Raw genomic sequence first — 25702 nt, 5'->3', positions numbered from 1 at the left:
TGGGTAAATGTTCTTTTTTTATAGTTCATGGCACTTTGGGAATTGGTGAAATTAAGAGGTTTAAAACTAGTCCTAACTAGACCGATTAAAAATGTGATTATTTTCTTATTCATATTTTACTGTTTTGACACAGGGGCAAAGCTTCCAGTTCCTAGCATTTATCAGGACGGCATAGTTGCTTGATGGAAAGTTTTTGGACACATAGCTTCAAGACATGAGGTTCAGTCCTGAAAAGCAATCATTGGCTATATCTTCCTCTCAAAAACATGCTGGCTATTGGCTATACTAAATTGTTTGTGTTTGTTTTGTATTAATCCTTTCCCTTGTGGGTCACTCTTCTAGGCCTTTTGGCAAAGATCAGGTGTAGGTTGGTTGACAGGGTTCACAGACCATCCCACTTAGCTAATTTACAAATGATGCATAATAAAATAATAATAAGTTAGCTTTATGTGATCCCTTTCTAGTGGTCTTGCTTTTGTCTGGTCATTTATACGGATAACAATGACACACCAAAATTGGACTAGACTGGTCTATTATTTTAAAACTGCGTCTACTACTTTTTAGTGCTGTTGATGTTGCAAATAGCATCTGTATTTAAGTTCAGTTTTCATTTCAATGGTCTGCTATTTGCCATTTTTTTCTTTAAAACCTTCTCACTGGCAGTACTGAAGTGCAAGTGTATACAGCATGGAAGGGATAGGTTACACTACAATGAAGGATAAGTAAAAAAAGAAGATGAGCCATTATTACTTTTTCAGTTTTGTTGTTTTAAAGGTATCACATGCTGTATGTTAATATAAATATAATAGTATTACTCTGGTTATATTTTAGTTGATATTAATGTAGCAGTTAATTTTATTTTTATAAAAGAAAATTACATTTTAGTTTTATACAAGTTCAAAGTTTTATATACGTTCAAATGTTAATATAAATAAAACGCTATTGTTCTGGTTATATTTTGTGTTGTTTAATATTTTGTCTGTTCTTCAATTTGTGTTTGGAGTGGGTGGGGTTTCATAGTTATGTATGCAGAATTTGTTAATCAGTGTACAGAATTTTGGCTAGTTGTACCCATTTTTCATGGGCCTTTGTCCAGATTTTTGATGTTTCCAGGTTGAGAGGTATAGGCAGAGGTTTTCTTCAACATTCCATATCTGTCAAATGCTTAAGGAGAACTGAGGCATAGACTTTTGCTTAATTTTTTCCATTTACAGTTAGCACAGTGGTTACTCTTGCATGTAACTAGGGATGCCGTTTTGTAGACAATTAGGGCTGTTGCTTTCTAGATCAAAATACAACAGTTGAAATGCTGCTTTGTGCAAATATGAATACATTAATTTCGTCAGTGGTTTATTTGTAGGATCCACATCCCTTAACAGTACTTACTAAAGGGGCACAATCCCTGTATTCCCCTTGAAAAAAAAACTCTCATGACACTGTACCCTTGTGGAAAACAGATTTCCCCTTTCCTAGTAGCTAATCATTTTTGATTTAGAGAACCAAACTTTAAAAATCTTATCCTTCTAACACAAATCACCCATGCCCTTGAGGAAAAGTGTAATTCATACAAGAGAATATAATTAGTTATCACACTGACAATGAGTGCAACTGTCACGTATAGCAAATATTTATGATTCAGCCACCACAATGAAATTATAAAAACACCCAGCTACACATAAACACACAAAAGCTCACACAAACACACAGAATGTTTATACACACACACAAATATATATATATATATATATGTATGTACTATAGATTAATGAAAACAGTCAAAGTCGACTGCCTAAATATCGACCACATGTGGTCGAATACATAGAAGCTGTCACCGCACTAAGCATGCACCAAAAAACAGCATTGGCTCATGCAACTTCTACATTAAAAATTAAAGTAAAACATTAGGGGACAAGCCACCCTATACCCCCACACCCCCTGCTAATTATACTGACTAACTCCAAGAAAGCACAGTCCCAGGGGAAAGGGAATATTCCCCTTCCTGGGGCTTGTCAATCTCAAACAACTGTTGAACAACTGCCTAGTCGAACATATGCAGTCGACTAGACAACTGTGAAAATTACACACATTTGACAGTTTCACTGACAGTCGTGTGTGTGTATCTATATCTCTCTCTATATATAATTATATATATAGACAGAGATATAGATGGATAATAAGGGTCTCTAGCATAACATTCAAAAGTCATGACACAAACTCATAATGTTGAACCCATTTCATTGAAAAGTATAGAACTGTACAGAATTTTGTAGAAAGTATGCAATAGTGTCATTTGTTATCATAGAAGTTATTAGGGAACTGAGTCTAGCACAATATATGTGAATTGTGATGTTCACCATTGTGTCGTACCCCAGGATCTGTAGATGTCCGTGTTTGCTCTTGAGAACTGATTCACTGTGTGTGGTGTTTTTTTTTTTTTGTCCTTTCAGGTGTGTGATCACAGAGTTAGTATATACAAGTAAGGTGGTGGGGTGGGGGGAAAAGCACCCCACATAAGCATGTTTTATGTTACACGTGTTGTGAAGTAATTTTTTCAATTAAATGAGTTTTGATGAAATGGCGTTTTAGATGTTATGAGTTTGATTACATAAATGTAGATGGAATGGACTTTTTAAGTTATGATATAGACTCATATATATAAATATACGTCAGTGGGGTTAACAATGGAACATGCAAATTCTTATGCATCAGCAACAAAAAAGCAAACACAAAAGCAAGATCCAGATAAACAACTATTAGAATTCCTGTACAAACAAACTTGCATAGAGCTATTGATACAATGAGTTATTCCACATTTGAACAACATGATCCTCATTTTTTTGAACAGTACAGAAGATACAATATAGCCGTATAACAATGAAAAGCTCCTTCCACTGAAAAAAGTCTTAAGAATGTGGTTAGCAACAAGCCATCTTCAATGAGATAGAAGTGTTCTTGATGAGCTACACAGTACTTCAGCCAATGTAGATTTGATCAACACTCTATATTCCGCTGAGAATAACCTTATAAATGGTAGGACATGAGAAAAGTGTCACAAAATATTCAGAGAGATTTTATAAGGAATTGGAAATTTTAAAATGAAATTATACACAGATGTGGCAAGCCAATCAGAATGTGAAGCACACAGAAAGATTCCTTGTCATATGAAACTAAAATGGAACAGGATTTCAGGATTCTGAGATTTCACTGAAAGAGTAGAAGGTGCATTTCCATGGGTGTTACCATTATTTACATCCCTTCAAAACCCTGTCACCCTAATGAGATGTGAATATGCATAAATATAGAAAAGTATAACAATGCAATTACCAGAAAAAGACACTTTACAACATCATCTTCGAAATGAATCGTGCAATAGCTTTTAGGTAGTCTGTATTTAAGCATAGGATATCACCAAACTGAGTTAAACCACAAACATATATAATTCCTTCACGTCTTTAATTTGGTGAGGGCAGCTGGCACTGATGTTGTCAGATCCCCTTTGCTATCCCATTACTCTATTCTCCCTGGCAGTACACTCCAAACTGTACTTGTTCTGGAAACATTGCTTCAGAGGGAGCAGCCTCTACGTTTTGTGGAATTAGAATTCTTCAAGCAGATACCTAAGGGGACATCACACAGCAACATGCAATTTACTATTTGGGCTAAAAGTTGTTCCCACACTCCTACACATGCTTGTGTGTAACACAACTGGGTATTGCTAAGACAACATCTCACCTCCAGTGTGAAATATTCCCAACTAATTCTGACCTAAACACCTTGACTGACAACTGTAGTTAAAGTCTCCTGGTCTCTTCCATGAAAAGGTAAGTCTTCCTAGTATGTGTCCCTTTCCCACCGCACACCTACTAATACTTATCTACAAAGCATTACTGGCAACTGCTTCTCTATTGTCTAACGGCTTTTAGCAGAAACAGGCAACTTGTGAGCTTCCCCAGCATGATCCCGTTCCTTCTTCCACCCCATGAGAGAATTGAGAAAACCTCAGATCCTCACTCCTCTTATCCTCACAGCTAGTCTAGTGGCTGGTCATTAATCAAACCTTGATGATCTGAGTCACAACCAAGACTTCATCCTTTTATGCCACTTGACCCAAAGAAAGTTGAAATCAAACACAAAACACCAGAACTGGGAATCTGTCAGAATCAAAACTCCCTTCAGGAGTAGAATTCTGGAGGCTAAGACTACAACCCTATTACTTCAAAATAATTTATAAAAAAAGAAATGAAAACTCGCCAGGCTTTATATTTAGACATACAGTGCCCTGTAACGAAGGTGTGACTGCCAGGCAGATCACTGCAGCTGAAGACCTTGTCAGACTTGTTTTACACATAGTTTCCAAAACGCTCACCTTAAAAAAGACACATATTTGGAAATTAACAAAAAAAAAGAACCCTGTTTTACAGACACTGAATGATGTCTGCAATAACAAAATATGATAAAAGTTAAATGGTGAAATCCCATATGCAAGTCAGTTTAGGAAATACACTGACAAAACGAGTTAGCTTTTCAGTTCAAGCGGGACTATAATAGTTATTCATAAAGTCTTGTAAACCAGACTGTTATAGTAGAATAAGAAACTCATATCATGCTTAGTCAGAATCAAAGCAGGTGTAAAAAATGACAGTGAAAGATGTATAGAATCTATGTTGCATAAGTGGCTGCATTGTAAAACTAACAATCACAGAAAGAAATCAGCTCCAGTGACTCTCTCAGAACTCCTAGCAAGAGCATGAGCTGAAATGAGTGCAGAATTTTGCAAACGTTTTGCTATCAGGAGACTATTTACTAGTGATTATTGATTAATACAACAAGCTTCTTCACAGTGGCTAGAACAATCTGCTTTAACATCTGCAGCTATACTAGTCAATAGGGCAAAGTGTTTCCAATGTCTGGTATCCCAGACATGTTAAGGAAAGACACTGAGGATCAATTCTATATGAAACAAAGTTATCCAGTATCTCTAAAGCAATCACAGGATGGCTTTTATATAAGATGTGAAATGAGTTTTGCCTTAAAGGTATTCACCTGTGTTTTGTAGATCGTGGATAGTGAGTTCCAGATTGTAAGTAATGTACAATGACATCTAATCCACAGACAGTTCTGGGTGCCCCACTGGCCACTATCTCCAGAGGTTGGTGGTCACATAGTGCATTTTATGCTTGCTCATTCCCATTAAATGTGACAGCTGAGACAGGGATCCTGTTAGTGCATGATGTATGTAAGTATTTCAACACAAGTGTCCCAGTGAAATTTTACATCTACACTTGTCTGCATAAGTCCTCTGGTCTAAACCAGCAGCCTGTCAAGATGTGCAAAACACCATACTCCTCATTAGGAGAACAAGACTGGACATCAAATGCTCGAAGTCTCATCACCATCATCCCAAACACCAAGTTTATAGCACTTACACTGCTTATTAAACCACAGTCCCGACCATCGGTGTTGATAGTTTTCCCTCTACCCCTTGTCCGGTCCCTTATTATTTATTCTTGCTCTTAATCTTAATTATGCTTATATTCTATATATTTTAATGTGTGCTATCAAATATGTCTTAACTGCATCCCATAACCTAAAAAAAAACATTTAGGCTAATCAAGATTTCATTCTCAAAGTTCCCACATTTTATTTTAGGTTGACACTTAGTGATCATTTATATTACTTCTAAATGTCTATGTTTTTCTTTTCTTTTTTTTTAATTCTGTAGATTATTTCCACTTTAAAGTTAATAGTAAATGATCTGATAATGCAGGAGTTCATCTTTAAATCTGAATTCTAAGTATGGCTTGTTCTTCTGATCAGTCTTTCTGAAGCCTTACTTAACCATTCTGCTCTTATCAACCATAAACTAAATTCTCTTGTAATCAGAGGATTATTAATAGCATGCCATAATATCTAACAGCATGAGATAAGGTGGCCTTATACTGACACAAGAAATTACAGGCCCATAAGTTTGCCAAGACTCATTTGCAAAGCCAAGGATCAAATTGTATTGGACCTGATCAACTATGAAATTAAAACCCTAATCAGGATAGACCCAGCAATTTGGTGGTTTTGTGAAGGATAAATCCTGTCTAATGAAACTGATAAATTTCTTTGAAAGCGTAACACTGGCTGTCGACAGCAGTCTTGCTGTCCACACAGAATACCTTGACCTGGCTATTGCTTTTGACGCCATTCCTTATGCTAGCATAATAAACTAGCTAAACTTGACTTCAAATAAATTCCGTTGTGATAAGATGGACAGCAAACGGGTTGAGAGACAGAACACGCATAGTATGGGCACTAAGTACCTCCTCAGAGGGTATGAAGGATACCAGTGGTGTCCTGCAGGAATCAGTACTGGGACCCCTATTGTTTGGAATTTAATTTTCTAATCTCCAGATCACAAACCAAATAAATTTTGTTATCCAGGTTTGCTGATGATTGTAAACTGGGTGTCATTATTCAGTCCTCCTCTGACACTCAAGTCATCCACCACAGACTTACACATGTCAATGACTGGTGTACAAACACTGGGCTCAAATTAAATGCTAAAACATGGAATATTGTTGTGCATTGAAGGCAGCCCATCCCACAGCTTACAACACAACACGTTAGAATGAGAATGTTGTTAGAGACCTTTAAACATAAGTTGATAACTCTCTCTCCACTAATCGTCATGTAACAACTCTCAACATTATCACTTTTGGAGGGGTATTTCCTGTATATGAAATGTTCTATGAATCACAAAATTAAATAGGCTGTATAACAGGAAGAAGAAAATCATGGCAAAAATTAGGAGCTGCAGCACCCAGCAGGATAAAAGCACTCTCATCAAACTAGACAAACAACTTAGAGGACAAATAAAGTATACCAAAGCCAAATTTGAAGTACGTTTGGCCTTCTAAAAGCACCGTTTAGCTATGTCCGCAACCTCAAAGGCAATACACAATTGTGTGCAGAGCTCATTGTAAATGGAGCCACCTATACTGAGCCAGAAGATATAGCAAACCTTCTGGCTGATAAATCTAGCTCCACCTTCACCCCTCTCTCTCCCCCTCAACCTTCCCTCAGAAAAAATAATCAAATATAACTCCTCCTACTATCACTAGGGAACAGATCCTTAATGCTTTTTCTAAGACCAAGAACACTGCATCAATGGGCCCAGACAATATCCCAGGATGCCTTCTAAATAGCACAAAACATGATCTATTGGGTCCTATGGAATGACTGTTTAAGTGCAGACTTCAAACAAGCTTCATGCCTCGTGAATGGAGAAAGGCAACAGTCATCCCTCTGCACAAAGGTCAGCCATCTACAAACCCTGGAAACTACAGACCCATAAGTCTCACCAGTCTTATAAATAAAGCCATGGAAAGAATTATCATGGAGATGATCAACAGAGATATAGTAAACCTCCAGACACTGGACCCAACCCACTTTGGTGTCATCAAGGGCAGATCATGCCTACTCAACCTGGTGGACTTCTTTAAGAAGGTGATCAAAGCAATGGATGAGGACAAAATCATTCACACGTCTACCTTGACCTGGCCAAGGCATCTGACACAATATACCACTCAGGCATTGTTGACAAACTGAAGAGGTTAGGTACAAACCCATATGTCACCCGGTGGAGAGCCAACTGGCTCACAGACAGGACCCAGGAAGTTAGAATTGGGGAGTCCACCTCTACAAAGAGGCCAGTCACAAGTGGAGTCCCTCAGGGATCAGTCCTTGGACCGCTCCTTTTTGTCATTTATGTCTCAGAAGTCAAGGCCAATGTCAGTGGTCTCTGGCTGACTAAATTTGCAGCTGATTGCAAATTAGGAGCTGTCATTGAATCTCACACTGACACAAATGTTCTCCAGGAGGGGCTGACACAAACAAACACCTGGTATCAGAGCCATGGACTTAAACTAAATGCCAAGAAATGCATAATAGTATCCTTTGGGAAGTCATCCATACCTGGTAACTATCATATTGATAACACACCCCTTACAGTTGACCCAGTAGTCAGGGACTTAGGGACACATAGATAATAATCTAGCCTTTGACCATCATGTGTCTACATTGGTGAGGAAACCATACTATGTTGCGCAACTTATAAACAAAGGTATGGGATCTAAGTCCAAGAAAGTCATTGTTCCACTGTATTCAGCATTCATCAGACCTATCATTGAGTACAATGCCCTCTTTGCTATGTACCTAACCAGGCATATCCAACAATTGGAATGTCCACAGAGGTTCCTCACTAAAAGAAAACAGGGCGTAAGTAAAATATCCTATGCAGACCACCTCAAGGCCCTATCCCTGTATTCAGTCTCCTACAGGCTTTTGAGGGGGGAGATCTATGGCTGGCATGCAGGGCATTGTCAGACCCCACTCTGATGGACCTCCTGCATATCCACAAAAAAAAACCAGCACCAGAATTACCCATTCTAAAGACTTAAAACTTGCCTGTGATATAAACAGGACCTGCTGGAGAGAGAGGTATGTATCCCACAGACTACCCCATCTATCCAACAGGCTCCCCATCTATGTGAAGCAGAGTTCCTCCCTAACCCAATTCAACTGCCACTTGGACAACTGGATGGAAAAACAGAAAGTCATGGACAACTGGATGGAAAACCAGGCATTCATCCCTGGTTTGGCATCTGTGTCTCTAATGGGCACAGGTAACCTGTAAATGGTAAATCTCCCAGGCCTATGCTTACACTTATCAAGGGTATCCGAACTTGTCAAAAATTTGGGATACAGCTAGGCTTAAAAAGGCCCTTGTGGTTATTAGCATAGTAAACACCTATGAACCTATGTAATTCAATGTAATATACTTTCGATTAAACATGTTTTCAATCTGTATTTTCAATCATTTGTGATCGATGAAAGGCAATGTGATGAAAAGTTATTAAACGCATATATATTTGCCACTGCTAAATGTTTCTCACTTTAATTTCCTGAGAGGTCTCATGTACAATGCACTTGAGATGGGTCACCATTTCTACATAATGCACTCCCATGGGTGCATTATCTCACAGTATTTCATGCAGACATGAGATATCATTTTCCATCCATTTAAGTTTTCTTTTTGAAAATTTTTTGATCTGTGAGGAACCTAATATAAGCTAATAAAAACGGAGTATGAAGAAGCTTCAGCAGAGGCAATTACTAGAATCAGTAAATAAATACAGATGTGTGGACAGATGAAACATTTATGATTCATGGAATGCAACAGTTCTGTCTTTAACTGAATTAAAATGAAATGTATCTGAAGTTAGGTGTTTTACACTTTGAATTCAAACTGACCGTGTTTATTTTTCATTGGGTTTACTTTGCTTTCCTTTTAGAACACCAGCCTGATAAACCAGAGGAAAAAGTTGGAGGCAGACATTGCACAATTCCAAACTGAAGTAGAGGAAGCTGTTCAAGAGTGCAGAAATGCAGAAGATAAGGCCAAAAAGGCCATTACTGATGTAAGTCTGAATGTGAGAGAGATGCCACCTACATCTCTTGCTATAACTATACAACCTGCTTTTCTTTCAGGTTAATGAAAAGTAGTGTCTCAGTTGTTGTCTCTTACCCTCCCAGGCTGCCATGATGGCTGAGGAACTAAAGAAGGAGCAGGACACCAGCGCCCACTTAGAGCGGATGAAGAAGAACATGGAACAAACCATTAAAGATCTGCAGCACAGGCTGGATGAAGCTGAACAGATCGCCATGAAAGGAGGCAAGAAGCAACTACAGAAACTAGAGGCCAGAGTGCGTGAACTAGAAAATGAGCTGGAATTAGAGCAGAAGAGGGGTGCTGAGTCTGTCAAGGGACTCAGGAAATATGAGAGACGTGTCAAGGAGTTGACTTACCAGGTAAACTGTGAAAGTCATCAATTTTCTCATTATACCATATTATGATTCCGTTTTGATCAGTTACAAGTTAACATGATTTGAATTCTTCTACAGACCGAGGAGGACCGTAAAAACATGAACCGTCTGCAGGAGTTGGTGGACAAACTGCAGCTGAAAGTAAAGGCTTATAAACATCAGGCTGAGGAAGCGGTGAGTCCTTTCTGCTCTATTTTAACTACAGAAGTGAAATGTACATCTATTTGTATTTTGACAGAAGGTATGTGGAAAGCTGATACAAACTGTTAAATTATGTGACCTGCACTAAAACAGTAGTGTAGCTAATACAAAAATGAGGCACATCTTCCTGATATCATATGGGGATATTTAAGCTGGATGGTTATCATCACATAAGCTGGCCATCTGAACCATTCACTGTTCAGACATTCAACAGGATTGGGCAGATTGGATAATCAAACTAGGTCTTTTGCTGACACCTCTGATTTTATGTTCCATGTCAAGAGTTAATGGGGAGAACTTGTTTGCCTTCACACACAAACACATACACTTACACAGATGTGTGTGAATATGCCTGCACTGCATTCTTGCTGCAGATTGCAATGTTTAGGCACCTTGAGTTTTGCTCTTCTACTGCATGTAAATTTATCATAACTTCTACGACACAATATTGTACATATTATGAAACTACAGTAAACTCTCAGTTAACTGACACTAATGCAACAAGCAAAAAAAAATCAAAAGAAATACAGTACAATTTTCATGTGTTGCACTTTCTGTTTTCCCCGCAGGAATACACCTTATGTTTTCAGAGTTTTAGAGATTTAAAAAGGAAGATAGGAATAAATTCCCTCTCTCTCCAACGTGAGAACAAATCAAACCAAACAAATAGTGTAGGGTACAGTATTAGTCAGGCCTATTTTTAATAGTAACTGTCAAGCAACCAGAAACTACAGTTATCCGGCCTCTACCAATCCCCATGGCTGCCGGTTAACTGAGAGTTTACTGTATGCAAAAAAGTAAGTATAAGTCATTCATTCAGTTTCTGATATCTACTTTACTCCATACAGCATCACAGGAGATCTGATGCCTGCCCTGCTACTCATTGGACATAAGTCAGGGAACTAATCCTAGACAGGATGCTAGTTCATTTCAGAACACACAGGCATATGTGCGCACACACACACACACATACACACACACGTATTAGCAGTAGTGGAGGATCATCCCTTCACCAGTAGCATGTCTTTTTAAATATAAGAGGATCCTGTAACAACCAATGAAAACCCACTTAGGCACAGGGAGGACATGCTGATTTTGCACAAAAGGCACTGCACCCAGGAACTGAACCAAAAGGACAAGCATTGTGAAGCAACACTAACCACTGCACCAGCTAACTTACAAGCACACACATAGAATACATTCTGTTCTGTGTTGTTGCAATTGCTGCAAAGCTGCTAGCAGTTTGTTTACCTTTTTAATTGCAACACGAAGTAGAAAAAGGCTCAGAGCATTAGTCACTCTAAAGTAACTGTGAAGAGGAAGGAATAGATCTCTACTGAGCAGGAGTCCCACAATTAGCACTTTTATTCTGCAGATGCACCTACAGTCTCTCTGCACTGAATACATGAGTACAGTGAAACCTCAAAATGGTGAGCCATCTACTTTGTGATAATCTACTGTATACAACACAGTAGCAACCCATATTTAGCAAGAGATTACTAAATTTGGTGTTTTATGGTTAAAGAAAGAGTTGTGTGTCCTAAAAACATTTCTCCTTTGAGACTGAGGGAGAAGATTTTGTCTTTCTATACATGTTTGCCACACAGAGCTCCTTGGCAGCCAGTGTTCTCAATCTCTTTATCCACTTCAGACGTGGGTTGGGTTGAGCCCAAGGAAGGCTAAGGGTGGGTCTGGTAGAACCAGTGAATGAGGACAGGTGCTACTGGCAGCTGATGGCCAGCTGCAGGAAGAGAGCAACAAAAAAAAATAATAATCTGCACCTTCGCCAAACACTATAAATTGGATATACACTGCAGAAGTAAGGAAGGAGTCATAGCAACAGTCTTCCAGTGTATTCTCTGAGAGAGCACCTTGGGCACTCTCACATATAATAATCCTGCTGGATTTGGAGGGAGCTGTGGTTGTCTTCCTCCTATATTTAATGAATTCTTCTGCAACAGTGATCCATAAGACGAACAGAGCAGTAGAGCTGTTTGAGAACTCACTTTAACAGTAGATGTTCAGCTGGGATCACTAGCTGTTTGAGAACTCACTTTAACAGTAGATGTTCAGCTGGGATCACTGCTACAGCATTAGCTCCCACCTGCCTTCCCTCTCAAAACAACCCTTTTTCAGTCTCTCGCACTACAGCTTAGGACATCATGGTGAGAGACTACAAGGGTGTTTCCTGAATTGTTTGTTGATAAAAAGTTCCATACATGAGACATGACCTCTGTGGCATTTGCTGACAAAAAAGGTCAGAAGATGGCATTTGTCACCATCCAGTTTTATTCAGGACACAAGGCATTTGTCTCCAACAGGGATGCTGGTCTATAGCCTTATGTAAACAGAGAGGTGGCTACAAAGCTGGTCAGGAACATGTCAGTCTGTGACTGATTCCAGTATTTAACAACTTCTACTCCCAACAGTAATCCTACTTAAACGTCTGTTGCTATGGTGACCTCACACCGCTTTGCTTTTCTTTATTAGGCCATTACCAAGAAGTGGAGGAGTCAAAAATCCTCTGATGAAGAGTGAGCTACCCCAAATTTTGAGTGAGACAGAAATGTTAATGAAGCTTCCACTATGTTTCACAGAGTCTCAGTTCACTGAAACATCTACTAGAAGTAACAAACTGATTGAAACTTCTGCTCAATGAAATCTACAAAAAATTTATCTGCAAGGAAGCAAGTCCCTTGCACCCCCACCCCCTTACTTTTATATATATATATATATATATATATATATATATATATATACACTAAGCCCATGGTGACATGCACAAGGAGAAAAATACATGCATTTAATTACTTCCAATACAAAAATAGAAACCAAATCTCTTGGGAGTAACTATAGGAAAAGCAGTCAGGGAGTTCAGCGTCACAAAATTGAAATCAACAAATTTAAACTTTGTCCTCTTCACACACGAATAAATGTAGAGAAACTGTTTATGAACAAACAAAGCAAATAATCAATGATCTTCAAATGTGTCCATGGATTCACATTTAATGCAGGTTTTACTGTAGGGAAAATGTGAATAATTACAAATTATGGTAACTTTGCCAGGTAGACGATACCTGACTGCAGGGATCCATTGGGGTGGAGAGAGTACGGGCCCAGTTTCTTTTCATCTATTTTCTTCTTTTTAAGTGTTTTTTGTTGTTTGTTTTGTATTATCTAGTACATAGTTTATAGACCATTTTAGACAAATGCCATACTATAGCTGTATGACTGTGTTTAACGACTACAGCAAATTATATTTTGAATGGGTTAATAGGGTAATTGACTAATGGAATCTGTATTTGTGAGGGAATGGCTATATATAGCACATTTCAAAAGTATTTTGTAAAGACAGCTCATCTTTTAATGAAGGTATTTGGTAGTTTAAAATAATGATAAATTACACTGAGAACAAATCATTCGGTTTTAATTAATTTTTACTAGATTGCTGATGTCATTCACAATTCAACTTTATTCATATGCACCAAGACACATACTGATCATTTGCACAAGTTTCAGTAATAGTCTGTTAAAATACAAATACTTAAAAAATCAGAATTCTAAATGGCTTTGCGGAGCAGATCAGTAATATGATGGTCATTTCTACCTTTTGTCACACTCCAGGAGGAGCTGGCCAACAATAACCTTGCTAAGTTTCGAAAACTGCAACATGAACTAGATGAGGCACAGGAAAGAGCAGATATTGCAGAATCCCAAGTCAATAAGCTACGTGCCAAGACCCGTGACTCTGGCAGCAAGGTTGGTGGTGTACTACCTTAAAAGTAAAATGATTTTTAGAGAAGAAATTCTAGGCTGACAAAATTAAACTATTATGACTGAACAGGTAAACTGAACTTTGTAAGTCCAATGGTATAAGTCATTTTGTATTTAATGTTCCTCAAATTGCTGATAGTGAGCTGAGAAAAATTACAGAAGACTGGACGCAACTCACAGCACTTTGCTGCTTGCAAGTTTTTCTTTATGCTAGTCCACTGGTGTAGAGGTTTTGTTCCCAAACCTGGCATCAAAGATAGGAATTATGTTAGCATCTACAGTTCCAGAAGGCTAGAAAGGAGATGCCATGCAGAGGAAGGAAGTTTCCAAGAGCTGTAGTAACATTGTCACTTGATGGAGGCTGACAGTTTGGCTACTGGGCACAAATACACTTACTTAGTTCTAGTAGTGTTGATACTGAGGTTACTTTGAAGCGTCTGATCCAAAGAACCTTCTCAATCATGACCTGAGCCAGAAGGCAAAGACAGTACAAAAGTAAGCAGTTACAAAGTACAAAGCAATCAGAATAGACAGCAAATGTTTTGCATGTAATTGCCACATGAAAAAATAAATACTGGATACAAATGTACAGAACAGAGAAATAGCACATGCTGTGTACAAATTAAAGAAAAAATAAAAGTGAAATGAATCATTATACTGAAACAGACATTTTCTAGCAATATAATGTTTACAGTAAAGGATAAAGAGCGTAAAATAAAAAGTGCTTTAATATGTAGGCATTTTATCTATGAAACCAGTTATTTGCCCGATAAGTTATATCTTATTTGTTTTACAATATCTTATGGCACTAAACTATAACTAATGTACTGTATACCCTTTTTTGGTTCCTTTTCCTTGTAGAAAATGCTGGAAGAAGAATAAATGAAGATTAAGAGGAGACTACAGGATATGCATGGTTATTACCTAAGTAAATGTATAACAGAGCAGTGCAATAGATTGTATATTCTGTAAATCTGTAATAAATACAGTTATTCTAAATAGATGTTTTGGTTCGGGTTCCTTTTTTGAAATTAGACTTGGTGTCATGCAAGTGCCATTACAGGATTTTATTACGACAGACTATAAATGTGACACAGGTAACATGGAACCTGAAGTAAACGTATGCGAACATCACCTAACATATGTTGAAATGCACTGCAATGTTCTATGAAACTGATGCCATATTTATTGAGGTATCCCTTATATCAAGTGCACTCTGGCATCTTTAGCAGTAATGAATCATATGGTATAATGAGCAATGATATATATTTGTCTAAAAAGGATTTCCATAATGTTCTTACAGAGTTATATGTAAAAATACTTCCATGTCAGTAACAGCAGCAGTGCAACTTTCTGGGCTGTGCGTGAAGGCAGACCTATGTTCTGCAATATAAGTATAAACAAAACAAGTAATTATACCTCATACTGTGATCAGAAAAAACATAGTCATATAACAGCAGTTATGCAGTGATATTAGTAACTGCCTACTGCCCCTGTATCTTGTCTCCAATTCACAGATTATGTAGCCTCACTGGGCTGTGGACAGCATTCTGAATCAAGAAGTGCCAGAAGACAAGATGATAACAGCACACTACTTCTTATTCTGTGCATGCTGTCGACATCACAGATGAATAAACTACAGGTGCATGTGGCTGAATGAACAATATGTGTCTTCATAGATCACTACCCTTTTTGGTAGAATACCAAGATATGCATCCAAAAACTGGTTAGAGGTGATCACTGACCTCCCTTAGACAACCACTACAGCAAATCCACCCAAGTCTTAGAAATGCAGAGAAATTTATAATGTTTGGCAGATGAGGGCCTTATATCAAGTCACTATTTCACAAACAGTAGCAATTGAAACTTCCTGGAAAAAAGCTGCATGGGCAGTGCCCCTCATCTTTTGAGACAAGAACTGATGGGATCCTGAATGGTCATTCCATTAAAATCATTGTAGATCTCCTAAAAGAACTAGCAATCCATTAAGAAATGGTTTATTTGCCTTCTATTAGTCCTGACCTCACTAGATGTAAAGCAGATAACAGAGCTGATCTAACTTCTACGCCTTTTATTTATGAGGATTTAAGCAGTTGTCTTCTCAGCTCTGTAAAGTATACCAAGTCTTACACCTTCAATCTGGGGATGAAAAATGAGATGAGATGAGGAACGATGGTCTTCTGATTTAAGGCAACAACCATCATAATCGTAGGCACACAGAAAGGACAGGTAGCCAAAGCTGCTGTATTCTTATAAGACTCACAAGCCTAAACCCTCTTACCCAAGTTAGCGGCTAATAGTAAGACCATTTAGCTAATCATAAACGTCAAACAAATAGGAGAACTAATCTGAAAATGGGGTTTTGTCATTCATTCAAAAAACAAATTAATATACCATTCATGAAGAATATCATCTTAGGAGCATGAAGATGCAACGACAGTACCTCTCGACTGCACAGATTTTTGCAAAATGTCCAGATTTTTACCTCATATTTTTGGTACATTTTTCATAAAATTGTGGCTTTCTGGCAAATAAGTGACAAATCATTAAATACTGAAGTTAGAAAATAATGACAGACATTTGAGTTTCAGACTTCATACCCTTCAGAAAATCCATGCTAATGCACAACCTGTTATTCCATCAACTTTCTAAGTTTGTAAGAGGAACATTTAAAAATTTTCCCTATGTTTGGGCCTTTGTCCCATTTTTATTTATGGCTTTGTTCAGATTTCTTTCTCTAAGACTTTGAGAGGTAACCCTCTACTATGGACATCTGGACTTCAAGATGAGACATAAATTGTACTAATATTTACACACTGTCACAGAAACAGAGCTGTAAAAGAGAAAAAAGCTAAAGCTTTAACAAAAAATGAAAAGGAGTCACATCATTATATTCACATCAATAGCATTCAGCAAAAGACAAATAACTATCAGAGGCTGGGAAGAAAATTATCCCTTGGTCAACTTCAAAATTTTTAGCCTCCAAGATATGAGACAATGGTGTTGAAGTGCTGGATGAAATATCTTTCCTTTCTTTTGAAAAAGAGCTTCCTTGAAAGAAAGCTAACAAACCTGGTACACCATACCTTGAGAAGGGCAACCAAAACTGCACAAGGAGTAATCACAATCATTTAATGTTTTTTATTTTGGCTTTGGAAGGGTCTTGTGAATCTCAGGAAGTGTGGAAAACATAAAAACAAGTTTCTCTCCCATGGCCTTGCTACACTGCCTTGGTGTCTCGTGTAGAATATGGGGAACTCAGCATTCTTCTGAGGCATGAAAAGTTCAACTTCTGCTTATCTACATAAAGCCATAAGATCCTGAAAAACCTTAGGACTAAAATGTCACTCACAATCGGAAAGTACTGCACAGTTTAAAACATCATTTACAACATTACTCTTTCTTGGTAGATGAAACACTGCCAATGATTGATTCATGAACAATGCCAGATCCTACAACTGCATAGCCAGCCTACGAGGTCACTATAACTTTGTGCTTCTATGTTTATGTTCCATATGACTTTAATGTTGTCAGTCACTACCTGAGTCACTCCTAGAAATAGGCAGTTCTTCAAAGCCCTGATGACCTAACTGACAGCTAACACACTGATGCAATGACATTTGAGAAGGAGGCCACTCACATGAGCTATTAATCCCCCAAATAAGCACCATAGCCCAAATCCAGCTATTCTGTTGTTAGGGTCTGTGCAAGCAAAGTGGTCATGTATAACGTGCTGCGATTCTTGGTGGTGGCCTTCACCCACCATTTGCATTTCTTGAAAAAGCAAGGAAATACTGGAAACTTATTTCAGAGAATCTTCTGAATGGGAACAAAGCTTCTTCAGGTAATCCTCATTTGATATCTAGTATTCTACACCATCATAACACAGACTCCCATTTATTATTGTTTACCGGAATGCAAAAACTACAGAATAACATCTACAGTGGAGTCTAGGGGAAAAGCTCCAAAAAGATAATTACAAAGCAACAGACAGTATAGATCAGAAAACGATGAGGGGTAATACATAATGTACAAGGGAATATGCATTTCAACAATGTTATGGACTTAGATGCCATATAGTAGGTTTAATATCGTAAGCATTTCATATTCTATTCAGCATAGATTTAACCAATAATATGTGATATATCCTAATCTCAAATGTATTCAGAATGTTCCAGTTTGCATGGCATAGAGGGATGAAACCCTTACTGTTACCCAGATGACTGTGGTTTGAACTGCAGACCCAGCACTGGAGCTGTCAGGCAGGGAGGTATATGAATCAAGGAGCATCTTCCATTAACTTTTCCTGTGAGGAGGGGAGGACTGCAGGCACTCAAGGAATATATCAGGAAGTGTGATTTCTCTGGTGAAGACTAAGCAAACCACTTCCCATGTTTGAGTGAAGGGGAGGGGTTGCTTGGTGGTAAAGTCAATTGTGGAAGTGAGAGGTGTCCAGCATGGTCAACCCTTTGTGTGTACCCTTTCTGCCCTCTGAACTAAGTATCTGCTGGGGAGTGCAGAGTCACAGGAAGAACTCTTAAACCACCCTTGATGGTAGTCTGAATGATGGCTTCTCCTGGTTGGCCCTCATCTTGTTGATGGGGAGCAAATAGTTTGATTGTCCGGGCAGTGTCTGATGAATGACAGACAGCAGGGGAAAAAGAGTACAAAAACACATACATTCAAAATGTGGCAAAAATTATTAAAAATTTTGAGAAGTTAAAGAACATATTTTTAGAAATAAGTTCATAGGTAAGTACTAGGCAGTATTATAAGCCTAACAAATAACCCATATTCAAAAGGTTCCCGCCAATCTCAAGGACTGCAATGCAAGATTGGCCGGGGGAAAATTTGAGGTGGTTCATCCACTTATCTGGGTTTACCTTGAAGATGGCAAAGGTGCCACTCTGTTTAAAATACAGTGGAATTTTATTCCAGATGTGGAAGATACTTAGGGATTTGAATCTATCATGACAATATGCCTTATTTATCTGATGCTTAAAGTTTAGTCCCTTTAAGCAGGTATTTGAGGATCTATTTGTTATGCAAAGGAATATGATGTCAGATTGGATCAGATCTACACATCAATTAAGACTTGGCATCCAGCCCTATGGAGCAGTCAATACAAAACTAAGTAAAGATGCAGGACCTGCCAATGTGTCCCAATAACTAAAGATTTTTGAAGATGCTGATTTTTTTTTTTTAAGTTAAGAATCTCTGAGGTCCCTCAGGTTGAAAAATATGTTTAGACAAATACATACCAAAGGCATTATATTAAATAATGAGTTTGATGTACACAAGTAAAGGGGAAGCAAATACAGCAGGATCAAGAGTGCTTTTGGAAATTAGATGAGCCACATAGAAGGATTTCTGAACTACTATGAAGACATGATCATCAAATGATAAGGAATTATCAAGAGTGTCTACATCCATTATGACAGGGTTTGATTGGAGATGTGCATCATTTGTACAGGATGGGAAAATAATTTATTTACTAAAATGAACCACACTACATTTTTGCACATTTAATTTCAAACCAGTGTCTTTGCACCAATTAACATGGTCTAGTTTATGGTGGAACAGTTGAAGATCAAATAACATCACCAAGTTTCCAGCTGTCTGCAAACTTAGAATAACCATAGGCCTGGAGTGTGGGTCTGAAGAAACAGATGGCCAATAGGAGCGGCCCAACAATCAGACCTGAAGTGTAACACTGATAACTTTTTTGCTTTTAGAAATGGCACCTGTGACTGTAACCACATGGGTTGTGTAAGTCAATCAATTAGCTATTCAGAGCACATCATAAGGATCTATATCCAGAATTATAAGTCTGTTAATAATGACTGCATGGGGAAATAATATCAAAGTCTTGGCCAGGTCCAGTTGTGCTGTATGTACTGGTTAACCACTATCCACTGCTTTGGCGATGTTTTTTTCAAATAAATTAATGTGGTAAAGAGTCAGGACCTTCTTCAGACAAAGTCAAATTGATGACAGTCCAGGATTAAGAGATTTTCAATGTCCAGATTAATGAGATTTGTGATTCTATATTCCATAGCTTTACATGTGAGGCTAGTCAGAATAATGGGTTTATAGTTATGTTTGTGAATACAACACTGTTGTGTAACAACATTACAATGGTTGCTTTCTGGGCTTCAGAAATCTAACCAGTGGAGAGGCTTAAGTAGAGCTTTAAGTAGGTGTCCAGATAGGCCATATATGATACTGATAATCGGGCAAACTGATATATTAACCATACCCATCAATGAAATTTTCTTAGCTTTTCAGAGACTTGCAACCACAAAGGCAGGATATCTCAACCCTGCATCACAAACATCTAAAAACAACAGGATAAGCAGTGCCCATAAAGCCAAGATTCTCCTAGGAAGTAGAGGTAAAATAAGTCCAAGTCTAGCAGTCATACAACACAATAAACAAAGTTTATTAAGCGCTTTTGTCTCGGTTAATACTGAGACTTCATCAGAATAAAAACCACACAAAATACTCAAACTTAAATATGTTAAATCAATTAATCATTTACTTACTCAATTAAATAATTAAAAATTTTAAAAAAGACATTCACATTTTATACAAAATTCATCTGGTCAATGCCCTATACTTTAAAACTGAAGCTATAGACAAAGTTTCATTAAGACCAGGAACATGATATGAATTAAGCAAAAATTGCCATTTCAGTTCACATAACTCAATATCCAGCTCCCACCAACCCCCTCGTAAATATGTATTACTTCTAAAATCCCAAACCTAAACTTTTTGAAATCTACACATTTCATAGAATGTCTATACAAGGCATTTTTGTCATTTTTTGTGTAATTGCATAAACATGTTCATAAATACGTTTACTAAGCTGTCTCTCTGTTTTTCCTACATAAAAGTGTTTACATGAATCACATACAACCAAGTAAACTAAACCCCTTGTTGTGCAATTCCCTGGTTTGAAAACCACTGAATGAGCCCTATCGGGTAAACAAAAAATGTTTTCATCTAAAATGTATTTACAATATGAGCAACATCCACATTTTGTTGTTCCCTTTTCAGATAGATTGTGTAGGATAATATTGTTGAACAAATACTTCAGATTTTTACCCATTTTATTCACAAATTTCAGCCCCTCCCCAAAAATTCTTAACAATTCAGGGTTATTTCTAAAAATAATCCAGTATTTTTGCATTATCTCTTTAACCTCTTTAGAGCCTTTACCAAATGGAACCACCATTCTACTTGTAAATTGCTCATTCATGGAATCCTTATGAACCCCTGCAAAAATAATGCATACACCCAAGATAGGTTTGAATTGCGTACCCCAAGCTGATACTACCTCTTTACTGACCTTAGTAATAAGGTCTCTGGGGTAACCTCTCTCAAGAAATAAATCAATAATAAATAAAACTTCTTTCCTCAGAAGTTTCCAATCTGAGCACAGTCTAGTGGCCTTCACTAGCTGACCTTTAAAAAGTTTTTTGCTTGTTTTGAAAGGATGTTAGCTAGTGAAGTTCAAGTACGAGTTAGAAAACGTCTCCTTTCTAAAAATGGTAGAACAAAACGTCCCTTCGACCATGTCTTTGCTTAACCTTACATCCAAAAAGTCTATACTAGTGTTAGAACTTTTACTGGTGAAGGTTAGAAATGAATGAAGTTCATTTAAATAAATAGCAAAATCTGTATAAACTGAAATAGGTTCTCTCCAAAGAATAAAAATATAATCTAAAAAACAAAGGTACAAACTCCATCATTCCTTATATTCAGATGGAAAAACATATTTACGTTCCCATGCATACATAACCATGTTTGGATAAATGGGGGCACAACTGGCCCCCATTGAAACACCCTTTATCTGCTTGAAATAGCTACCTTCAAACATAAACAATCGTTGTCCAAAATCATTTCCATAACACTTAAAGCAAAACTTATCATGGCACTATTCAAATCTGTTAAGTCTAACATAACCTCCAAAATAATTCAAGTCCCTCCTTGTGAGGAATGCTAGTGAAAAGGTCAACTACATCCATTGTAGTAAATGACACTTCTGAAGAAAATAAATCTTTCCTTAATCTAGACAGGTAATCCCATGAGTCTTTCAAAATATAATTGATCTTCAACACAATCAATTTGAAAAGTCTATCTATAAAAACACCTAAGGAATAGGTGGAACTACCTTTAGATGCAATAATCACTCTGTAGGGTGGATTTATTATGTCCTTTTGGACCTTAGGTATTCCAAAAGCTTGTGGGATGGTGGGGTGCTCAGTTTTAAGAAACTCATATAATTCTTCTGAAATAATTCCCTGAAGGAGAGAATCCTCCAAAAAAAGTTGTACCTTCCTATGGGCAATCATAACTTCGTTATATGAAGTTTCCATATACTTGCTGGTGTCGTACAAAATGTCCATAATTTTTGCACTCTACTCATTATTCTCCACCAATACCATCCCACCCCCTTTATCGGGTTTCATTACCCTAATAGTCATCTAATCTAATTTCTTTTAGTAGTGCCATCTCCTGTCTATTAAGATTGAAATATTTCCTCTTGTATGAACTAAGAACAGAATGTGTATCCCTCAAACACAAATTTTCATAAGTAGCAACAATGGGGGGCAGTAGGAGGATTAAACATAATTTTAAGTTTAAAAACTTCACTTTTATTTATTACCTCTCTAAATCCCCTCTGTTGTTATAAAACAAAGATTGTGGCCCCAGATTTCTAGAAAACAACTTAATCTCCATCATTGTTTCTGGTAGACTAATACAGAACTAGGTATAAATTTAAGACTTTTATTAAAAAGAGAGAAATGTACCTGGTTAATTTCCAAATGAGTGTAGTTAGAAAATATTAAAACCGGCAAACTCAATGTTGTCCCTTCATTTAACACCCTAATATTTCCTTTTAAATTATTATTATTATTAGTTACCCTTCTCTTCACTAAACACTCTGTATGAGAAATCAATTCCAGTACCTCCCCCATTGCTGTCCGCTGGGGTGGTTCCAAGCACCCTGAGGTGCTGGGGTGAAATTAAAAGAATTATTGCAGTTATCTGTATTATCATTTCTTTGTCGGTTACGGTTCACTATCCTTTCTGATCTCCTATGGGGGTGCTTGGTCAGGAAATTCCTGTTCATTAGTTTGTACTGTGTCAAGCCTACCATTAGTCTCGGTCTCTGAAACTTTCCCCCTACCTTCCACATACTCTCATGTAGTTATCTGATGTACCAACAAAATGGTTATATACTTTAGGCATAGGGTAAGGCCTGGCCTTTCTTATATTCATCATTGTCTCTATTTAGTTTTTTTCTTTTCCTGTCTATATGTAAGCCCACTTATCTCGCAATATGATTAAGCATATTATCATATTTAACAAAAATAAAATGATACCTCCTGGGGTAAGGTACCTGTATGACCAAACAAGTGAACAGAAAAATAAAGGTACAGGTACTCCACGACAATTGAAGCCAACCAGTCTTACGAAAAAATCCTTTATTAAGAACAATCGAACAGTAAGCGCTTTCGCGTCTACAATGGACGCTTCATCAGACTTGAATAAAAACTTAAAAAGCAGTTTCATTAAAATACTCTAAAGCATAGTCACATGGACCAATAGCTGTTTGATCACAATTATAGGTTCATAGATTAGTACTAAGCTAACTGCCTTTCAGAGATTTATTAAATCTAGAATTTGTTGAACATGAAGGGAAGGCTAAACCCTATATACACAAGAGCCCTAATACAGATCTGGAAGTGGTTGGAACTCCCACAAATAAGAAAAGGATGGTTATTACTTACACTGATAGGAATAGGAAGATCACAGATGTCATCAAGAAGAATTGGGGGATCTTATTATTAGATGAGAGGCTGACAACCATCTTGGGCACTCAACCCAGCTTCTCTTATAAGAAGAGTAGAAGCTTGAAAGACATGCTGTGCTATGAGAGTAAGAAGGACAGCAGACCTAAATCAGTTAGGAAAGGTACTTTCCCATGTCGTAATTGCAATCACTGTTCTTTTATTTCGAAGAGTGTTAGCTTTGAACATCCGGACACTAAGAAGGTTTATGAGTTCAACCACTATGCAGATTGCAGGACTTGAAACCTGGTATACCTAGCGGTATGCCAAACATGCACTATGTTCTATGTAGGGAAGACTAATAGGACCCTTACGGAGAGAATCAGGGAGCATTTATATGCCATTAACAAAGTAAATGAAACTAATGCGTTAGCGAGGCATGTTCTATTGAAAGGCACTAAACACAGTTTTGAGTTCTTAGCACTGGAGTTGATTCATACCTCCATGAGACTAGGGAACATAGGAAATTTCACTGAAAAGGAAGAGAACAAATGGATCATTAGACTGCAAGCAGATGTTGGGCATAGCCTCAATGAAAGAGTTACTATTAAACCTTTCCTTAGAGATCGTGCCCTTAAACACAATTGATTTTTAAGATTATTTATTTATATTATTACTTTCATGTTGCTTTTAATGTATTTTTAGCTAAGTACATTTTTTAGCTACTTTTTAGCTAAGTTCATTGAATTTGCAAGGTTTTTATGCAATGTATAATCACATACACCTCACAGGTGAGATACCATTATAATTGTGATCAAACAGCTATTGGTCCATGTGACTATGCTTTAGAGTATTTTAATGAAACTGCTTTTTAAGTTTTTATTCAAGTCTGATGAAGCGTCCATTGTAGACGCGAAAGCGCTTACTGTTCCATTGTTCTTAAAGGATTTTTTTCGTCAGACTGGTTGGCTTCGATTGTCGTGGAGTACCTGTACCTTTATTTTGCTGCATATTATCATATTTATCAATGTTCAACTAAAACAATAAATCATCAGTAATTTCATTGTTCAAAACAAACACCTCATCAAATATTTCATTAATACATGTGTTATTTAAACCAACAATAAAATGCACACGTTCCAAGCCAAAACGATCAAACATGTCCACTAATCCTTTTTTGTCATTTTCTTTTAAATTGCCTGTAGGGAATTTGTAAAACCGTAAGCCTTTAGGCACTTGCTTACGCTTCAGGCACTCATTTAAATAGGAATTGTAAATTCCTCACCTTAGTGAGCTTCTGTTCTAAATCTGACAATTTTTTATTAAATGTCCTTGGCCGTTCTTTTGTCGGCTTATTCTCACTTTTCAGTCCCAAACAATTTAAAGTCTTTTTTAATCCATTTGTGAAAGTTAGTTTTGGGATTTGGGTGCTCAACAGTTTGTTTTCTAGTTAGACTAGTAATGGTCACATTACTAGTGGCTGGAAATGAAAAATCCCCCTGATTGCGTGCATTCATCATCAAACGGTTGTTGCTGATGCAGAGGATGACAGATCTTGTAGTCTCTGCATCAGATAGGCCATATTTTTGTTTTGTTGAGTTAAAAGAGCTAAAAGTTGGGTTAAACTCACTTCTGAGTCAGATTCATTACCTCTGAATAGTTCTGAACTATCCGACCCATTCAATCGATCACCTTGCCCATGGTCGCCTGGATCCTGCAATTACACAAAAAAATTACAAAATGCCTTGTATAGACATTCTATGAAATGTGTAGATTTCAAAATGTTTAGGTTTGGGATTTTAGTAGTAGTACACAGATATTTACAAGGGGGTTGGTGGCAGCTGGATATTGAATTATGTGAACTGAAATGTCAATTTTTGCTTAATTCATATCATGTTCCTGGTCTTCATGAAACTTTGTCTATAGCTCCAGTTTTAAAGTATAGGGCATTGCCCAGATGAATTTTGTATAAAATGTGAATGTTGTTTTAAAATTTTTAATTATTTAGTTGATTAAGTAAGTGATTAATTGGTTTAACATATTTAAGTTTGAGT

At 37.3% G+C, this 25702-nt stretch overlaps 2 protein-coding genes across 2 annotated transcripts in view; one reads left to right on the top strand and one right to left on the bottom strand.

Moving 5' to 3' along the window:
* LOC122790334 (myosin-6-like) overlaps window positions 1–14851 on the top strand; it is a 353888-nt gene extending 339037 nt beyond the window's left edge. The window contains 5 exon segments of the mRNA XM_044057853.1: window positions 9342–9467; window positions 9583–9858; window positions 9952–10047; window positions 13699–13833; window positions 14710–14851. Coding sequence (XP_043913788.1) covers window positions 9342–9467; window positions 9583–9858; window positions 9952–10047; window positions 13699–13833; window positions 14710–14730 — 654 coding nt within the window. The 3' untranslated portion in view covers window positions 14731–14851.
* The window catches only part of LOC122790335 (zinc finger protein 239-like), a 1358627-nt gene that overhangs the window by 1118793 nt on the left and 214132 nt on the right, over window positions 1–25702 (bottom strand). The gene's annotated exons all lie outside the window — the stretch shown is intronic.

The sequence above is a fragment of the Protopterus annectens genome, chromosome 16.part0 (genome assembly GCF_019279795.1).
Source record: "Protopterus annectens isolate FY-2018-M chromosome 16.part0, PAN1.0, whole genome shotgun sequence".
Lineage (NCBI taxonomy): Eukaryota > Metazoa > Chordata > Ceratodontiformes > Protopteridae > Protopterus > Protopterus annectens.
The sequence above is the reverse complement of the archived record's forward strand: the minus strand, read 5'-3'. Positions and strand labels throughout refer to the sequence as shown.